Below are 19,654 nucleotides of genomic sequence, written 5' to 3' on the forward strand. Positions count from 1 at the left end.
CATTGGAAAAGTATCATTGTCTTTCAGCTGCTTAGCTCCAGCCAGTGTTTGTAAGTATTTGGATATACAGGGACCTTAGGAGCAGTGTTGATCTGAAAAGCGGCAACAGAACGGAGACGTGCACTTCACGTTACATTATTGTGGGGTCAAGAAGTTATTAAAGTATTAACTTCCTGATTGAAGAGCACATATTTGAACCTTTCATGTGTAGAAGTCAATGTAAAGATACCCACTTCGATCTTCTAAATTTATTTTTAGGCATGTTAACAGCTGTAATTACTTACATTCTACTTTCAGATCTATTTGTAAAAGAAGACTGTTCGGAGCTCACGTTAACCTGATGCTGCGTTTTCTTTTTGAGCAGAGCCTTTTTCTCTTTCTTTCTCTTTTTCTCGTTCTCTTTCTCCGCTTTCTGCCTCTCCTGGTATTTGTCCATGGTGAAGATAGTAAACAGCTTAAATTCCTTGTAATTAAGACGCTTTTGTTGGGGGAAAGAAAGAAAAATTATTTCAGGAAGGATTTGATACTTTGTTTCAGATGACTACAGGATTGTAATCATTTCTCATTTAAAAACTTGGAAACTTGAAGAGGCTCAATAATTAGGACATAATTATAGTCTGATTGTCGTCTAGGAGCCAGGAACAGAGAGTGTATTGTAGACTCCAAAGGAGCCATGGGTCACTTTCTTACTTCTGCGTCCAGTCCAGACGCTTCGGGCTGGCATCCAAGGTTCTACATAGTATCATCCATCTTTTTCAACCTTAGCTCCCACTCTCTTCCCTGCCATAGACTCCCTCTTTAAATAGGCAGGATTCAGGGTCTTTACCATACTTGTTTCCTCTTAGGATTTTGCTCCTACGTTACCACCAGAGACTTTTTTCCTTTCTACTTAGTTAACTCTATACACTCTTTCCCCAGTGTCACCTCCTGCCATATTAATCTAGTCACTTCTCTGAACTTCTAAACAAAATTTTCGTCTCTAACCTTCTGTAATTTTGCATCTATATGCTATAACACGTATTCGGTCCTCTCTCTTCACGGGCCTATAAATCTCTTCGGTTTTTTTTTTTTTCCTGCTCCCAGTGCCATGAAACGCTCAAACGGGATTTCCCCATCTCCCTCCCCACTGTGTCTATCATAGGCAGTAGGACATTGTCTCTGCCTTTGGACAGAGAGGCTTCCCGGGAATCACACTTAGGGAATCTGCGCTTACACGGTCACCTGTGACGTCAAAGTCGTGGTAGAGCTCTTTGAGTTCCTGTTTTTTAATATTGAAGAGAAAGTTGTACATGTGGAAGTTTTCTGCACCAATTCTCAGCTCCCCCTCCAGGTCAAGCAGCTCAAAAACAGGCCGGGAGTGGCGGAAGATAAACTGCTCTTCCAAGTGATTCTATAGAGAGAAGAAATACGTAATAAGATGAACAGTGTTGTTGGTGCTACTTTCAAAACTTGGGCTGCATCAAGAGTAGTATATTCACTTATCCATTTCCCAGAGAACTAAAAGCAAAAGGCCAAGGGGTGCCTGGGCGACTCCGTCAGTTAAGCGTCTGACTCTTAATCTCAGCTCAGGTCTTGATCTCAGGGTCATGAGTTCAAGCCCGCATTGGGCTCAGTGCTGGGTGTGAACCTACTTAAAACACACACAAAAAAACACAAAAGGCAAAATCCTAGGAGCTCAGGGTTGAAAGCTTTCTATGGTCAATGTGGCAAGTCCTGCTTCAGCATCTGCATTCAAGGGGAACTTAAGCCACCTGCTGTGATCAATTCTGCTAGACAGAACCCTTGTCACTAGAATGCATTTCGAGTGAAAATCTGCCCATGAGACATCACAATATGTTAAGATGATGAACACAAAAGTTTCCTTCCCAAGGGGGAAGTAGATAAATACACACCGAGAAAGTATATATAAGGGAAGGTGGGAACCCAAAGAAGAACGTGTCTCATTTCCATCTTTCATCCCCTTCAGAAAATTCTCTGAGAGAAGGGATCATTGAGAGAGTGAGGCACTTGGGATTACTGGTGACTCTCTATGAAGGGCAAGGATGGACATGCCAAGGAGGGAAGTGATAGAGCGAGACCTATCTTCCGGAAGAGGGTGCAGGAGGGCTAAAGATGGGCGGGGCAGCCGGCAAGGGAGGCTGGCTAACTTGGGAATTTCTCGGTTATAAATGGACAGTTTAGGAACCAAAGCTAGTTCTCGCCACATTTTGTTCTTCCTGTTTCGAGTGGAAGGAAGGCAAAGTCTGATGCAGTCTTAGTTCACTGCAAGTTCACCTTCAGCAAGATGGCGGCAGCAGCCACGCTCTGCATCCTCTGCCCCAGATCCTGACTTGTTACTCACCTGTTGTGCCAGCAGTATGCAGACCAACATGTAGAACTGGTCAAAACCAATCTCGCCCATAGCATTCCAGTCCAGCATGTTAAACACAATCATGATCTGCCTCCGTTTCCAGTTAGTCACATGATGAAGGAAGTGGTAAAACAGCACATCTGTTAAGGTGGGGAGATGCAGAGATGGATTGTTCCGAAACTGTTCCAAATGCTAAACAAGCGGGAGCCACAGAAACGGTAGCAGCTGTTGGAAGCTTGCCCACCTGGGAATAGTCATGGTAACACTGTTTCTGGCTTTGTCACTGTTCCTTCCACAACGCCTCCAGTCGTGATTGCCCTTGAGCTGTGTGACAAAGCACTGTGCCCAGATTTGTGGGGAAGGAGATCGTAGATTGGGCTTGCTTCTCCACCCCGGCTCCTGCGCTCGACTGAGCAGACAGATGTGTGTCCGTAACCAGTAAAGGGCATGGAGTGCTCTTCCTATATGGAAGAGGTTAATTCTCACTGGGAGCCCAGGACACTTTCTTGGAAAAACTGACATTTTGCAAGGGTCTTTCACTTGAGGTCATCAAAATGAGAAATTTAAAAATCATGTTTAGAAAAGTACCGGGGAGCATGGATAGCCCAGTCAGTTAAGTGTCCGACTTTTGATTTCAGCTCAGGTCATGATCTCAGGGTCGTGGGATTGAGCCCTGCATGGGGCTCCGCACTGAGTGTGGAGCCTGCTTAACTCTCTCTCTCTCTCTCTGTCTCTCTCCCCCTCTGCCCCTCCCCCGCTCATGCATACACTCTCTCTCAAAAAAAAAAAAAGTATCAGTATTCCTCATGCTTCTATAAAGCAAATGGATTTGGCTATGGGGGAAAGAGCAATCACTGAGCACGTTAGGTTCTAGGTGCTTTAAATGCCACATTTCCCTACAGGGAAAGTGGTATGATACTCGTTTAAAATAAGCCTCAGATAGTAACTAGTCTATTTCAGTACTTGTGTAACTGTAATGAGCATACCGTTCACTTGAGAATCTTGTAAAAATACAGATTCTGATTCAAGAAATCTGGTGTTGGACTGAGTCTACATTTCTTTCTTTTTTTTTTAAGTTTATTTTGAGAGAGAGAGAGAGCGTGTACACACGAGTGGGGGAGGGGGAGAGGGAGAGAGAGAATCCAAGCAGGCTCCGAGCTGTCGGTGCAGAGCCTGATGTGAGGCTCGATCTCATAACTGTGAGATCATGACCTGGGCTGAGATCAGGGCCAGACATTTAACCAACTGAACCACCCAGGCGCCCCGAGTCTACATTTCTCGCAAGCTCCCAGGTGATATGGCTGCTGCTGGTCCGCGGACCCTACTTGGAGTGACAGAGCTGGGATTCAGAGTCTGTCTGACTCTGCCTTGCTCTTTCCATAGTGATGCCATATCTGTTGCAGATTAATTAATACATATGTATTCAATCATATACAGAGAAAAAATACTGTAATTTAAAAAAAACAAGGAAGGTTTTTGCCAGAAATTCTACTCACTAATCATCTGTCTCAGGGAGTACAAGATGGAAGAAACCAACATGGTGACACATTTATATAACAGCATGTGGCTTACAGATTGTGTATGCAAATCACCCATGGTAACCAGGAATTTTGAAGTGTAACTTTGTGAATATGTGATATCCCTTTACCCGCTGATTCCAGAAACTATCTCTTGCATAAAATGTGGCTCTAATAAATACATAAAACATGTATGTCGTTTGGAGTCCCAGCTGAAGAGCATAGTGAACCAGTCATCACAATGTCATGATTTTTTAAACAATTTTTTAATAGTTTATTTATTTTGAGAGAGTGCACAGGACAGGGAGAGAGAGAGAATTCCCGGCAGGCTCTGCACCATCAGCATGGAGCCCAATGTGAGGCTCAAACTCACAAATCGCAAGATCATGACCTGAACCAAAACCAAGAGTTGGACGCTTAACTGACTGAGCCACCCAGGTGTCCCCACAGTGTCATGATTTGAGAAGAATCTGATGGTCTCTTGATGTTCCTTCCCCACACCCCACCAGGTACGAACAAGTGGGAATAGCACATTATGTATGTACACAATGTTTTTTGTGTAGTTGCTCCTGGAGAAATGTTTTAGTGTGGGATATAGTAGCTACTTAACAAATACTGTTTTTAAAGCAGTTGGCTCGGGGCGCCTGGGTGGCTTGGTCAGTTAAGCATCCAACTTCAGCTCAGGTCATGTATCTCATAGTTCAGGAGTTCAAGCCCCGCGCTGGGCTCTGCGCTGACAGCTGGGAGTCTGGAGTCTGCTTTGGATTCTGTGTCTCCTTTCTCTCTCTCTCTCTCTGTCTCTTTCTCTCTCTCTCTCTCTCTCTCTCTCTCTCTCTCTCTCTGACCCTCCCTCACGTGTGCTCTCTCAAAAATAAAAAACATTAAAAAAAAAAAAAAGCATCTGGCTCTGGCCCACTCAAGTGTCCAAAGCCTTATGTCACTGCCTCCCTGGAAGGCAAAACTTAAGGCTGTTGCCTTCACTCTGTCAGGTCACTATCCAATCCCTTGGTGACCAGAAGACAGGAGTGTAACTTTATCTCTCAGGCACTGCATCATCAGGGAGTGATTTAGTTACTAGGGAGATCAGACTTCTCAGCAAATATTCCAGTGAGATTATGAGCGTAGGCTTTGTGATCAGAAAGCCCTGGGTTTCAGTCCCAGCTTTTCTGTTTACAGCAAGGTGCCCTACACTTGCCTTATCTAGGTCAGGGTTAGTGCGGAGATTTGGTGGCATACTATGTGTACATCTGTATGTAAAGAGAAAAACTGAGACATGAAATTATGAGAAAATGAAGGTGTCTTTTAAGCATTTTTTAAAGATTGTGTAAACTCCTAACAAACCTTTACAGAAGAAACACCTTATTCACAAATGGCATTTATTTCCTTCAGGTCACGAGGAATGGTTAGGATACTTTGCTTATATCTGGTCCTTAAGAACAAAACACAAAATAAAATAAGCTTAAAGTATTTTAACTGGTCTATTAGTTCATGCATTCAAAGGCAGGGTTGAGATTGTCAATACTTGGTCACAAGTACCAGGAATTAGAAGGGATCCTGCAGATTACTGACTCAAACCTTCCATTTGACAGATGAGAGATCTTGTTAGGGGGTCTTAAGGGTTAATGCCTGAATGGGACTCAGCCCCCAGGAATAATTATAATAATAACAAACACTAAGTTCTTACCATGTGCCAGGCACTGTGCTAAACGTTTTCCATACATTATCTCATTATCTTTTTTTTTTTTTTACTAGGAGCCTCATGTATGGATGAGGAAAATGATACTCAAAGAAGGTGATGATACCTTCTCCAAACCACCAAGGAGCGCCAGAATTTCACCCCAGAGCCTGCAACCTTCTCCCCCTCCTGCAACCGCCCCCAGTGTCAAGTCTCAATTGGCAATTTCTCCCTGCTTCACTGAGAGGTAAAATGCATCTCTGTTAATCAGGCCGTTCCCAGCTCCGCAAGTGCCCCTGCACGTTAGTTAAAAACCAGGTGACATCTCAGAGCAGACGTGGCTGAAAGCACTGACCGTTCAAAGTGTTGTTGTGGTGCACGTCGAGAAGGTGAAAATACTCCACCAAGACCTTCACGTTCCTCACGGATAACAGGCAGTATAGCTTGTCCAGATAGAGGTACCACAGAAACGAGCCCTGCTTCAGTTTCATCGTGGCGCTCCGGAGGCCGAAGGCGCGGGCGACCTGGAACAGAGGAGGGTTCTGGAACTAGAATGCTGGCTCGAGAGAGGCTCTGGGAGTAGGCAGAGACATCACAGGAAGCAGTCAGTAAAAAAATTAAAATTGCTTCCTCCCAGTCTTCTGGCCTGGCTGGTAGTATCTGTGGTCTTAAATCTCTCGCTACCTTGGTTTTCCTCTGCAGCCACATCACCAGTTGTAACTGAAAATCACAGACTGTTTAGAAATGAATGCGAGAACACTCTCTGCTTACACTCTGTCTCTCTCTCAAAATAAAGACCCCCACACACACATTTTTTATTTATTTATTTAAAAAAATTTTTTTAATGTTTTTATTTATTTTTGAGACAGAGACAGAACATGAGCAGGGGAGGGGCAGAGAGAGAGGGAGACACAGAATCCGCAGTAGGCTCCAGGCTCCAAGCTGTCAGCACAGAGCCCGACACCGCGGGGCTCAAACTCACGAACTGCGAGATCATGACCTGAGCCGAAGTCAGACGCTCAACCGACTGAGCCACCCAGGCGCCCCCTCCCCTAATTTTTATTTTTATTTTTTAATGTTTTTATTTATTTTTGAGACAGAAAAAAATTTTTTAAAAGAGTCACGTGCTCCACTGACTGAGCCAGCCAGGTGCCCCAAGCCCTGTTTTTTTCTTTCACAAAATTTATAATGGAATTTGCAAATACTGTATATCACAAAGTAAAGAGATTGGTATAAAAACCTACATGCAATCAGCATCCAGCCTCAACAATCACCAACTCAGGGCCCATCTTGTTTCATCTCTATTCCCCCATCCACCACCACCACCAACTGGATTATTCTGAAGCAAATCCCAGACATAACTTCTCCTCTGTGAAGATTTGAATATATATTTCAAAAAGAGAGTGACTCTTTTATTTTTAACATAACCACCTATCACTTCTATACCTAAAACCAAACAGCATTCCTTAGTGTCATCAAATATTCACTCGGCATTCAAGTTTTCCTAATTTTCTTTAATTTTTTAAATTTTTCTGTATTTAAAAAATTTTTTAAACAAATCTTAATTCATTTGAGAGAGAGAGAGAGAGAGAGAGAGAGAGAGAGAGAGAGAATCCCAAGCAGGCTCCATGCTGAGCAGGGAGCCCGACCCAGGGCTTGATCCCACAACCCTGGGATCGGGACTTGAGCTGAAATCAAGAGTTAGACACTCAACCAACTGAATCACCCAGGCGCCCCTTTTTAGATTTTTAATAGATGATTTATTTAAGTCAGGAAGCCAAACAGATCTAAGTATTACTTTAGTATGTTTCTTAATATCTTTAGGCTCCTCTTTTCTTTTTCTTGAAATTTATTTGTTGAAGAATCCAGACTGTTGTGTAGAAGAAAACATTCTGGTTTTTGCAGATTTTCTCTCCAATGTGTTAACACATTCCTCTGTCTCCTGTATTTTCTATAAACTCATGGTTAGGTCTAGCATGAAAGCTGGTTTTAGGGAAAGACCAATAAACACAGATAAACTTTTGGCAAGTGTGATAAAAAGCTTTCTAAAACTGAGAACGAGGAAGGGAACAATTATTGATGTGGAAGAGTTCAAAATGCATATAAGAATACTATACACAGCTCCAAAAAGCTAAATTAGGGGCGCCTGGCTGGCTCAGTGGGTGGGGCTTATGACTCTGGATCTTGGGGTTGTAGGTTTGAAGCCCTATGTTGGGTGTAGAGATTACTTAAAATCTTCAAAAGCTAAAATATCTACATCCAATAAATATACACCGGGAGCCACAAATATGAGTCACGTACATAATGTGAAATTTTCTAGTAGCCACATTTTTTTAAAAAGTAAAAAGAAGTGAAATTAATTTTGATAACATTTAACCCAGTGTGTCTGAAATGTTATTTCAATTTGTAATCAATATACTTTTTAATTAGCTATTTTACAATTCTTTTTTCGAACTCTATTGAGATTCAATTGACATATGACACTGAGTGAAAAAAATTTTTTAATGTTTATTTATTTTAGAGACAGCACGAGTCGGGGAGGGGCAGGAGAGGGAGACAGAGGATCTGAAGCAGGCTTTGCACTGACGGCCGCAAGCCCTATGCGGGGCTCAAACTCACGACTGTGAGATCATGACCTGGGTGGAAGTGCGATGCTCAACCGACTGAGCCACCCAAGTGCCCCAACATTATGTGAGTTTAAACTGTACAACATGCGGGGCACCTGGCTGGCTCAGTTAGTAAAACATATGACTTTTTTTTTTAATGTTTATTAATTTTTGAGAAAGAGAGAGAGACAGAGACAGAGCATGAGCAGGAGAAGGGCAGAGAAGGAGACATGGAATCCAAAGCAGGCTCCAGGCTCTGAGCTGTCAGCACAGAGCCCGATGCAGGGCTCAAACCCAGGAGCCATGTGATCATGACCTGAGCTGAAGTTAGATGCTCAACCGACTGAGCCACCCAGGCACCCAGAGCGCATGACTCTTGATTTTGGGGTTGTGAGTTCCAGCCCCACCTTGGGCATAGAGTTTACTTTAAAAAAAAAATGGGGATACAACAGCTTTACTAGTCTTCTGAAGAATCATGAAGAGAGGAAACTCATTTTATGTGTCTAATATTATCTGCATGCCAACACATGGCAAATCAGTATAAGAAAGGAAAGTTACAAATCTCACTAATGAACATAAATGCAATAATTCTAAAGAAAACATCAGCAAACTAAACCCATACACATAAACACTGAGAAAAATAACACCCACAAGTGAATTCTTCCGGCACAGAAAAATAATCCCACGTGGAAACACAGAAATTCAGGAAGGGAACAAGAGCACAAGAAATTGAAAATGAGTGAGTAAATCTAAATGAGTATTTACCGTATACGACACTAAAAATAATGTCATATGAGGACTCTAGCTGCAGGTGCCCTCAGAACTCACCAGGAACTACCAAGGGAAAGATCTGCTGCCGCTGGGAGGAGGGAGAAGAAACCGTGTCATATTTAACCGCATTTTTCCAGCGTTGTAGTCAGAGTGAGTGCTGCTAGCTACTGTAACGACTCTTGGAATATCAGAACTCTTTGCCAATGCCATGGTAATTGGTAACATTCAAGACCTGGTGCTCCGTCAGGTCAGCCGAGTTCCTGAGTGACCGTACAAAAAGAGAAAGGACCCTTCGCTTTGCCCAAGGTAAGAGCCAGAGGTCTTTACCTGGGCCCTGGGAGAGAGGGGTTTTGTTCTCCTCTCCCAATAGCATAAAGCTTTTGCTTTGAAGGCAGTTGCTTTTGCACTTCTGGGGAAGTAGTGGAGGCCCTATACTCCTCTCCTGGCAGCCACCATTAAATATTGCAACAACATGAGTGAAAAGAAGCCAGACTTAAAAGAGCACATACTGGGGGCGCCTGGGTGGCTCAGTAGGTTAAACGTTCGACTCTTGGTTTCAGCCCAGGTCACGATCTCACGGTTCGTGATATGGAGCCCCTCACGGGGCTCCATGCTGACAGCACGGAGTCTGCTTGGGATTCTCTCTCTCCCTTTCTCTGCCTTCTCTTGCTCATGCACCATCTGTCTCTCTCTCTCAAAATAAACAAATTAATTTTAAAAAGAATATGATTCCACTTAGATGATAAATTAGGAAAGGCAATTCCAATATATGGTGGCAGAAAACATCAGCTGTTGCTGGGGCCAGGAGTGTGAATGGGGATTGCCTGGTGAAGAAGCAGAAGGAATTTTCTCAGATGATGGACAAGTTCTGTACCTTGACTCTGGTGACAGTTACATGGGCATATACATTTGTCAGAACTCCTAGAACTGTGTGCTCACAATGGGTGCATTTTTCTTGAACGTAAATTAAACCTCAATAAAGTTGATTTTTAAAAATTACAAAAATTAGACACAAATAATTCAATCACATCAGTATTAAGCATATTTGCTCAATAGAAGACACTGTTTACGAAGTTAATGGTTGATAAATCAGAGAGATATTTGCAATGTCTAAACCGAATAATAAACTGTCATCAAAAAGTGAGACAAGAGGGGCACCCGGCTACTGGTAGAGCATGCAATTCTTGATCTTGGAGTTGTAAGTTCGAGCTCCATGGCAGGTGTAGAGATTACTTAAAAATAAAATCTTAAGGGCACCTGGGTGGCTCCGTTGGTTAAGCATCCGACTTCGGCTCAGGTCATGAGCTCACAGTCGGTGAGTTCGAGCTGTCAGCACAGAGCCTGCTTCAGATCCTCTATTCCCCTCTCTCTCTTCCCCTCCCCTGCTCATGTTCACTCTGTCTCTCTCTCAAAGATAAATAAACATTTAAAAATTTAAAAAATAAAATAAAATCTTACAAAAAATTCAGGAATAATAGCAGTGAAACTGACAAATCACTTAAGTAGTAATTAGTAAAATATATTGTGCACACACCAAAAATACAGTTCGCAGACCAGGAACACTCAAACCAAAACATGGAATGAGGCTCAGGAGTATATTGTTAAAAAGCAGTTTATATAGTGAGAAAGTAGTGACTATTTCTCACAGTGATTTGTTATTAGAATATTCTTAAATGATAAGGAATTGGTCAGTGGTTACCACCTATCAACCTTGGGAAACAGTTCAACTTTTGCTTGTGATTTCCAGAGGCATATGCAAGAAATGACCCAGGTCAAGTTAGTCTTGCAAAATAAGCTAAATTAAGCTTTGTTTGTATGACTAAAATGGTTTTGTCTGCTGAAGAATTTTCAAGCAAGCCTGGTCTCCATTTGTTTTTTATTTTAACATTATCTTGATTTTAAAACCAGATAAAGGCAGCACAAGAAAAGTATAGACCCATTTGACTTGTGAGCATAGATACAAAAATCCTAAATATAAGGTTTGCCAGGCAAAATACTTACTTTCCGGGAATGCAAGAATATTTTAATCAATGAAGTTCACCATATTTATAGGCTAGGGGAGAAAAATCATATGATTAACTATATGATTGACATATGATAAATGCGTAAAAATATTTGCTAACGTTCTACTTTATAGATGATATAAAAACGATATGCTATGATAAAATTTTTAGCAAATTAGGGATAGCAGGAAGCTTCTTTTTGTGTAAAAATCGTTTGCCACCGTGCTTTCACAAATATCATACCTGGAGGAGACACTTTAAACCCTTTTCCATTAAATGTTGGAGCAAGACAAAAATTCCCATCTTCACTGTTACTGTGTAACTAACATATGGCTAGAGCCCCTAGCAAATGCTATAGGAAAGGACAAGAAATAGGAAATGTAAAGACTTGTAGTAGAAGCTGTACAAAGCCCCGTGACATCTCTCACCTTAGGGGTGTTTTCTTGTCCCTCAAGCAGGGCATGCTGGAAGTGCTGCCCAAGGGAGCAGCCCTTGGCCAAGGACAGATAGGGCTTGGGGGAAAACTTCCCATTTCCTTGCCTCTTGGGTGAGTTGACTCTGAAGGGTGTTGTGTCTTGAGTTCCAGAATTCCCCAGTGGGATTTAGCCCCAGGTGGCTGCAGTAGTAATCAGCTCCAAAGTGCATCTTTTTTCTTTTCTTTTTTTTTTTTTTATAAGTTCATTTTGAGAGAGAGTGGGGGAGGAGCAGAGAAGAAGAGAGAGAGAGAGAGAGAGAGAGAGAGAGAGAGAGAGAGAATCGCAAGCAGGCTCTGTGCTGTTAGCTTGAAGCTCGATGCAGGGCTTGAACTCATGAACTGTGAGACCATGGCCTGAGCTGAAGTTGAGTGCTTAACTGACAGAGCCACCCAGGCGCTCCAAAGTCCATCTTTTACTGGCTTCATGCCTCCCATTTCCTACTGGTGCCTCCTGGCATCACCTCCCAAATAAACTACTTGTACCCAAATCCTGATCCTTCCGTCTGGGGGAATCCGACCTAAGAATGGTGTGAAATGCTTTTTCTATGACTGTTGTGACTGTGATTTTCTTTTTTCCTTTGTCATTGCAATGTCTTACATTAATAGCTTTTCTGATGTAAGACCGTTCTTGTACTCCTGGATAAACCTTTCTTGGTCATGATGTTTTTATTCACCTCTGGTTTCATCTTGCTAGTAATTTATTTTTCTCTCATTTATTTCATAAGTGAAATTAGCCTATAATTTTCTTTTACTGTCCTTGTCTAGTTGTGGTCAATCTTATTTCATAAAATGAGTAGAATTCCTTTTTTTCCTATCTTCTTAAAAAATGTATATGAAGAGATGCCTGGGTGGCTCAGTGGGTGAAGTGTTGGACTTTGGCTCTGGTCATGATCTCACAGTCTGTGAGTTCAAGCCCCGTGCTGGGCTCTGTGCTGACAGCTCAGAGCCTGGAGCCTGCTTTGGATTCTGTGTCTCCATCTCTCTCTGCTTGCACTCTGTCTCTCTCTCTCTTTCTCTCTCTCTCTCAAAAATAAATATAAAAAAAATGTATATAAAGAGAGAAAAACAAAACAAAACAAAACAAAAAGAATACGTATACGGGGAAATTATTTGTAGTGTTACATAACCTGATGTCTTTCGGTAGGTATAGACTTTTGATTCTTTACTTTCTTTATTGGTTATTAGTTTATTTAGGCTTTTTAAAAAAAAAATTTTTTTTTATGTTTATTTATTTTTGAGACAGAGAGAGACAGAGCATGAACAGGGGAGGGGCAGAGAGAGAGGGAGACACAGAATCCGAAACAGGCTCCAGGCTCTGAGCGGTCAGCGCAGAGCCTGACGCGGGGCTCGAACTCATGGGCCACGAGATCATGACCCGAGCTGAAGTCGGATGCTTAACCGACTGAGCCACCCAGGCGCCCCTTTAGGCTTTTGTTTCTTATTCAAATTATGTATAGTTATAGGGCACCCGGTGGCTCAGTCAGTTAAGTGTCCAACTCTTGATTGCCACTCAGGTCCTGATCTCACAGTTTGTGAGACAGAGCCCTGGGTTGGGCCCTGCACGGACAGCTCAGAGTCTGCTTGGGATTCTCTCTCTCCCTCTCTCTCTGCCTCTCCCCTGCACTCTCTTTCTTAAAAATAAACATAGGGGCACCCAGGTGGCTCAGTCGGTTGGGCGGCTGACTTCGGCTCAGGTCATGATCTCTCGGTCCGTGAGTTCGAGCCCCGCGTCGGGCTCTGTGCTGACAGCTCAGAGCCTGAAGCCTGTTTCGGATTCTGTGTCTCCCTCTCTCTGACCCTCCCCTGTTCATGCTCTGTCTCTCCCTGTCTCAAAAATAAATAAAAGCATTAAAAAAAATTAAAAAAAAAATAAACATTAAAACAAGAAATTATGTATCTTTATACATCATTTATATATATTATTTATATCATTTCTATTTTCTTGCACATGATTACCAATTTCATGTAGATTACAATTTATTTATGTTGGAGTGCCTGGTTGGCTCAGTCAAGGAGCATGCGACTCCATCTCGAGGTCGTGAGTTTGAGCCCCGTGTTGGGTGAGGAGACCACTTAATTTTTTTTTTTAATTTATTCACATAAATTTGTTTAAAATATCTTGTGATTTAAAAACCTTTACAGTACCCAATATTATATCTCTTTTTTCATTGTCTCCGGTGAATATTTTTCCTCTCTAAAATTTTTTTTTGACTAGTCTACTAGTTACTTCTGAAATGTTGCTCTAGTTTTGTTGAACCTGTTTGATTTCATACAACCTTATTGAAGTACAGTTTACATGTCGTAATATTCACCCATTTCAAGTGTACAATTCAGTGATATTTATTTATTTATTTAATTTATTTTGAGAGAGAGAAAGAGAAAGAGAGAGGGGCAGAGGGAGAGGGAGAGGGAGCGAATCCTAGGCAGGCTCTGTGCTGTCATTGCAGAGCCTGACACGGGGCTTGATCTCAGAAACTGAGATCACAACCTGAGCACAAACCAGGAGTCAGACGTTTAACCAACTGAGCCACCCAGGCGCCCCTCAATTCAGTGATTTTTAGAAAATTTACTGAGTTGTGACATCATCACCATAATCTTATTTATTTATTCCTAGAGAGAGAGTGCATGAATGTGGGAGAAGGAGAGTGGGAGAGAGAGAGAGAGAGAGAGAGAGAGAGAGAGAGAGAGAGAATTTTGAGCAGGCTCCACACTCAGCCTGGAGCCTAACTCCGGGCTTGATCTCATGACCTTCGTATCACGACCTGAGCTGAAGTCGAGTCCGACTCTCAACTGACCCACCCACATGCCCATATACTCCAACTTTAGAATATTTTCATCACCCTAGTAAGGTTCTTCATGTCTATTTACAGTTAATCCCCATTTCATAGCAACATTAATCTATTTTCTGTCTCTGTGAATTTGCCTTTTCTAGATATTTCATGAAAATAGAACCTTAAAATATGTGGTCTTTTGTCTCTTCCAGACATTTCGTATCAGCGAAATCATATGTGTTCTTTTGGGTTGGGCTTCTTTCACTTAATGTGTTTGGATGAACCTCTCCATTTTTGTTTCTCATTTCATTTCTTTCTGGGGTGATCACAGAGCCAGTCACAGAGCCCTGGGTTGGTGCACCTGGGTTGGTGCAGGCCTGGGGATGAGCTAAGGCTTGGACCTCTCATCCCCTCAGACCTACAGCTTCTGCAAAGTCACAATCTCCACTTCCCAGTGGGAAAGACTTCCCCTTTGTCCTCTCACCCTCTTCGTGGAGTTGGTCAAATGGACTGAAACTGATGAAAGACCCGCCTTTCAGCTTGTTTGGGGAGGTTGAAACATTGGCTTTCTCAGTGAGAATTTTCCTTCTTTTGGTGGCAAAGACCCTCTACAGTTCTAACTGCTCGGGAAGGTGTTGGAACCTTTCAAACCTCTTGGCAACCTTTACTCGGGGAACGTGTTGTGCAGACCACCACCAGCATCCCAGGCTTCTTTAGTTAGTTTTCCAAACTAAGAACTACACTTCATATTTGCACCCTGCTCAAGAAGGGGTGAAAACATCTCAATATTGGCATTCTTTTTTTTTTTTTTTAATTTTTTTTTTAACGTTTATTTATTTTTGAGACAGAGAGAGAGCGTTGAACGGGGGAGGGTCAGAGAGAGGGAGACACAGAATCTGAAACAGGCTCCAGGCTCTGAGCTGTCAGCACAGAGCCTGACACGGGGCTTGAACTCACGGACCGTGAGATCATGACCTGAGCCGAAGTCAGCCGCTTAACCGACTGAGCCACCCAGGCGCCCCGTCAATATTGGCATTCTCTGTAGGGGTGGGGATTCCTGGAGAGTGACATTCCCTGAAATGCTATTTGATTATGAGGTAGATTTATAATACAGTCTTCCTACCCCTCAGCATGCTTTATTTGGAAATGTAATATAAAAAATAAAGTGGCCAGGTTTTTTGTTTTTGTTTTTACCAGCAAAATGGGTTTATACAAGAATATAAGAAAATCTCAATTCAGGACATGCACGCTAAGGCAAAACCATAGGCAAATATAACAGACGAAGGAAAATAACTTTATTTTTTGGAGAAGGAGAAAGTTGTAGAGAATTGTTTGGAAGGAAATCCTATCAGAGAAAAGCAAGAGTTTGGGGTGATAATGGTTTTCCATTGACTGAGTTACCAGGGTAGTCAATTTCTTCCCCAAGATGCAATATGCATCTTTCCCTGTTGGGCCCTGTAATTGATGGTTTTCCTGTTGAATATTCTTCTGTTGGGGTTTGCAATTGACAATTTTTCTGTAATTGACATCAAGTGCTGCCAGATCCCGCTTCTAGCCTCAGGACTCCACTCTAGTGAGGTTTCTTTTTATCAATTTTCACAGACCCACCTTGTAGATTAGATAAAAGTATCACTGTCCCAGTGACAGCCAACAGTAGCTGGTACAGTGGCAGTGGAGCGTGTCAAACAGGCAGGATCAAAGATGATGGTGGTCAAAGCAAACTTCAGTTCTATCTGTAATGAGCTCATTTTTTAAAATTGGGAAATTAAGACCAAGAAAGTTGTTACTCAATATGCATATATACCTTAAGATCCATCATAAAGCATGTGATAACTAAGTTCTTTCCCCCAGCCCTCTAATGCTGACGGGTTTGTGGATCCTGGTCGGGAAGAGCCCCTGGGAAGCAGGAAACGAGCGAGGAAGCCCAGGCCTCCAGGGACTGACGGCGGCCGCAAGGGGCGCAGCATTTCGTGCACTAGGAGGCAGCACCACGCCGAGGAAACCGCACTGGATCCGCCGACGGGATGTGCAGCCTGGGGCTGGTGCCTTTGCCCGCCGGGAGTCCTCACTTGAAAAGTGGGCGCGAGCAGAGCAGGCTTGCGGGATAGTTGCGGGGCAGATTAAGTGATTAATGATGCCTTTCACCTTCTTGGCCTTTGGACAACAAATCAGTGGGCGTTCGCGAAAGCCAATTTGCTTCCCCTCTCGCCCCCACAGACATTTTGAGAGCCACGCGGCGTGGCTGGCCTCGCAGACCCGGGCCGGTCCCGCGGAAGGATGCCCTAAGCTCTGTTAAAGCCCAGCCCGTAGCTCGCGGGCGGGCGGCGCGCAGGGGACTACAGTTTCCAGAGTGCCCTGCGGCGACGGGCGGAGCCGGGGAGCGCCCGCAGCCAATTAAGGGGTCTTCGGGCGTTGCCGGGGAGCGGCAGGTGGAGCCGGGCCGTGGGTGGGCGCGGGGCCAGGTCCCCAGAACGCGTCCCGAGCCCCGGTGGGGGCGCGGCGCGAACTGGGCGGGCAGTCGGGAGGCGGCCCCGGGGACGGGACCGAGCGGGGGCGGGGACCGCGGCCGCCTGCGCGGTTCCGGGTGCTCCCGCCGCGCGCAGCCCGGGGCGCACTTGACCGGGGACGGGCTGCGGGGAAGGGCGGGTCTGGGGAGAACCCCCGAGCGCCGCGGCGTCCTCCAGCCCCTCCTACTCGCGGCCGCCGGAGCCACAGCCTGAGCCCGAGCGGGAGCCGGCGCCACCTCGCCCCCCGGCTCGCGCGCCCCCAGCCATGGCTTTCGCCAATTTTCGTCGCATCCTGCGCCTGTCTACCTTCGAGAAGAGAAAGTCCCGCGAATATGAGCACGTCCGCCGGGACGTGGACCCCAACGAAGTGTGGGAGATCGTGGGCGAGCTGGGCGACGGCGCCTTCGGAAAGGTTTACAAGGTGAGGGCGCTGGGGATGGGTGGCCCCGGGCGCGTGGACCGGGTCCGGAAGGAAGGGGCGCGGGCCCGGATCAGCCCTGGCCCCGGCTCAGAAGGGCGCAGAGGGGCTGCCGGCCCTGAACTCGGGGTTCCGCGCTTCGGTCCTGGTGACCCTTGTTCTTTGGGGAGACCCTCCCTCAGCCCGGCTGGTCCCTCCGTGCTGGGCGCCCCCTCTGGTCACGGCCGCTGCCCCCAGCTCGTTTCTGAGTACTTCCTGTGCGTCCGGCACCGCGCTCGGCGCCGCAGGGGGAGACAAAGGGGCGCTTATAGGACCTTGGCATCCGAGACGAGGCATCCGCCGTAAAACGGATTCTAGGCATACTTTGTAAGGCCACACAGATGCTGTGAGAATGCCGAGGCGTGGAGACCGAGAAACTTCTGCCATGTCTGGAAGAGTTGGGATCGGTGGAGCTGGGGACACACCTGAACTTGAGCCAGAGCCAGGAAAGGAGGTGGCCCTAGAGTGAGGTGTTAGGCTTAGAAAGAAGGGGAGGTCAGGGCTCTGTGAATATTAGGCTGCAGGGATTGGATTTGACTGTGTGTGTGAGTCACAGCCGGGGAGCCTTCCAGTTTGCAGTCAGTCACCTTTCCCCTAGAGGAATAAGGGGGCAGAGAGCTTTTGTGGAGGGATGGGTGGGGCAGAGCTGATTAATTCTAGACACGTTTGCAGCAGGTCATTGTCTGGTTCCTGCTCCTGTGAACCAAGTCTGAGTTGCTGAGTTGTATTGGAGACCCAAACACATAGGGCTTGACTCCACCCTTCCCCCCCCCCGCCCCCATCTCCTTTCCCTGAAGCTTTACTGAGAGAATCCCCCAGTTGCTGTGTAACTCCAGGAGGGGTCTTCCTTCCTAAGGCACCATCACTGTCCTTGGGGCTCCAGTTAGCTTGTACCCCACTCCGACCCCAGGATTGCCCTTTCAGGAGGCTGGCCCACAGAGGGGGCTTCTCCAGACCCACCTGTTCAGGACTTGCTCTCTGCCCTGTAAGTGGTCTAGAGCGTAGTTACCAAAGTGTAGTCCCTGGCATTAGCATCACCTGGGAGCTTGTTAGAAATGCAGAGTTGCAGGTCCCGCCCCAGCCCTGCTCAATTAGAGCCTGCATTTTAACAAGATGCTCAGGTGATTGCTAAGCGCACTGAGTTTGAGAAGCACTGCGCCTAGGGGCAGTTTTGAGGCCATCCAGGCCCGCTGGGTGCCTGTGTTGTTACCTCACCACCTCTCCTCAGAGCCCGCACTTCCTGTTACAGGGTGGAACCCCCACTGGAGCAGAGGTCCTGTGGTTGGAGAAGCAGGCCTCTGTGTCACTCACACCCGTGGCTTTCTGGCTGCCTTGATTTGCTGCCCTTCTCTGCTTGAGGGCTCTGCTGTCTTTGAGGACAGCCAGCACATTCTTAACTTGGCACATCTCTTCTTTACCCTTCTCACAGCTGCGTCTTCCTCCTGGTGGCCCCAGGAAACTGCCCTCAGCCTTGCAGCTCTCTTCCTGGACATGCTGCCTTCTCCAGTGGGAGCCTGCTCTTCCAGATGTGCCCTGACCACCATGGGGGCAGCTGGACCCTTGGTCAGCTTACCACATCCTTTTTGTCCAGAAGATGCAGTTGGTGTTTTTAGCGCACCGCACACTGTTGGCTCTCACTGATGTTTCTTGTCTGTTAGGGGCTGGCTTTCAATCGCAGTCTTGTCCCCCTCTCCCAGTGTATCCTAGGTCCATATGGATCATTTTCTTTCAAACCTAAATGCAGAACTTTGCTTTTATACTGGTTAAGATTTCCCCCTTGTCAGTTTCACTTGTCATTTCCGCCTGCTTTAGCCGTGTAAAACTCCCCTGCTACTCTGGAGGTTTCATGCAGAGGAGTGCATCTGATTCACAAGTTGCTTTGTCTCCTGGTATCTCCAGAGTAAGGGGACCCTTTTTAAGTGAATCTAGTTCCCCAAGCTGTGAGCTGCCTCACACCATCTCAGAACCCCTGATTTTCTCATAATTAAGACAAGGGAGAGCTAGACCAAGAGAGCTGTGTGATGGCTGATACTCTTGGACAATTTATTAGGTCACCTGCTTGGGCTTAGGGTGTGACCCGCTGATCTAACCCGACCTCATGTTGTGTGTGGGGATACTGATACTGGGGCCCTGGGAGAAGAAGGGACTAGAACCCAGGGCTCTGAGCTTCAGTTTAACACTTGCCTTAGTTACCAGCTAAGGAAGACCCATCCTGGAATGGGAGATCCCTGTCACCCAGGCTTCCTATTCTGAAGTACTGCTTGCTCGGTCCCTTGATGTTGACGTTGAAGCAGGTATTGCTTTAGGAAAGACTCTAATCAGGGACCATAACTCTTTCCCACTTCATTGTTCCCTGGCGTGGCCGCCATGGCAGCAAAGGCCGGAAGGTCCATCTAGGTTTTATGGCTGGGCCCAGGACTAAACGTTTTGACACAGTGCCTGGGGAACTAGCTGGCTGTGAACTGGGGAAGTAATGGCACCGTCTCATCTTTCTGTCTTAGAAGGAACAGGTTCTCCTGGCT

The 19,654-nt window shown here is 45.5% G+C and overlaps 2 protein-coding genes across 2 annotated transcripts in view; one reads left to right on the forward strand and one right to left on the reverse strand.

Annotated features, from left to right (window-relative positions):
* Window positions 1-233: 233 nt before the first annotated feature.
* On the reverse strand, window positions 234-6,073 carry EFCAB9 (EF-hand calcium binding domain 9). The gene is made up of 4 exons (XM_007076803.3): window positions 5,898-6,073; window positions 2,342-2,490; window positions 1,214-1,390; window positions 234-478 (listed from the first exon to the last, which is right to left on the reverse strand). Exons 1-4 carry the CDS (start codon window positions 6,031-6,033, stop codon window positions 281-283), a joined length of 660 nt encoding a protein of 219 aa, XP_007076865.1. The 5' UTR covers window positions 6,034-6,073; the 3' UTR covers window positions 234-280.
* A 10,730-nt stretch (window positions 6,074-16,803) lies between these two features.
* Window positions 16,804-19,654, forward strand: part of STK10 (serine/threonine kinase 10) — a 114,497-nt gene continuing 111,646 nt past the window's right edge. The window contains exon 1 of the mRNA XM_042992338.1: window positions 16,804-17,096. Coding sequence (XP_042848272.1) covers window positions 16,941-17,096 — 156 coding nt within the window. The 5' untranslated portion in view covers window positions 16,804-16,940. The remainder of the gene's footprint in view (window positions 17,097-19,654) is intronic.

This window comes from Panthera tigris, chromosome A1, assembly GCF_018350195.1.
Source record: "Panthera tigris isolate Pti1 chromosome A1, P.tigris_Pti1_mat1.1, whole genome shotgun sequence".
In the NCBI taxonomy this organism is placed as follows: domain Eukaryota; kingdom Metazoa; phylum Chordata; class Mammalia; order Carnivora; family Felidae; genus Panthera; species Panthera tigris.

Excerpts from the sequence above, each read along its gene's own strand:
- EFCAB9 (XM_007076803.3), bottom strand. The coding sequence starts at position 6,033 with ATGAAACTGAAGCAGGGCTCGTTTCTGTGGTACCTCTATCTGGACAAG. Across the intron at positions 2,491-5,897 it reads CCACAACAACACTTTGAACG|ATGTGCTGTTTTACCACTTC; the intron begins GTCAGTGCTTTC and ends CCACCTTAACAG. Across the intron at positions 1,391-2,341 it reads GCATACTGCTGGCACAACAG|AATCACTTGGAAGAGCAGTT; the intron begins GTGAGTAACAAG and ends TTCTCTCTATAG.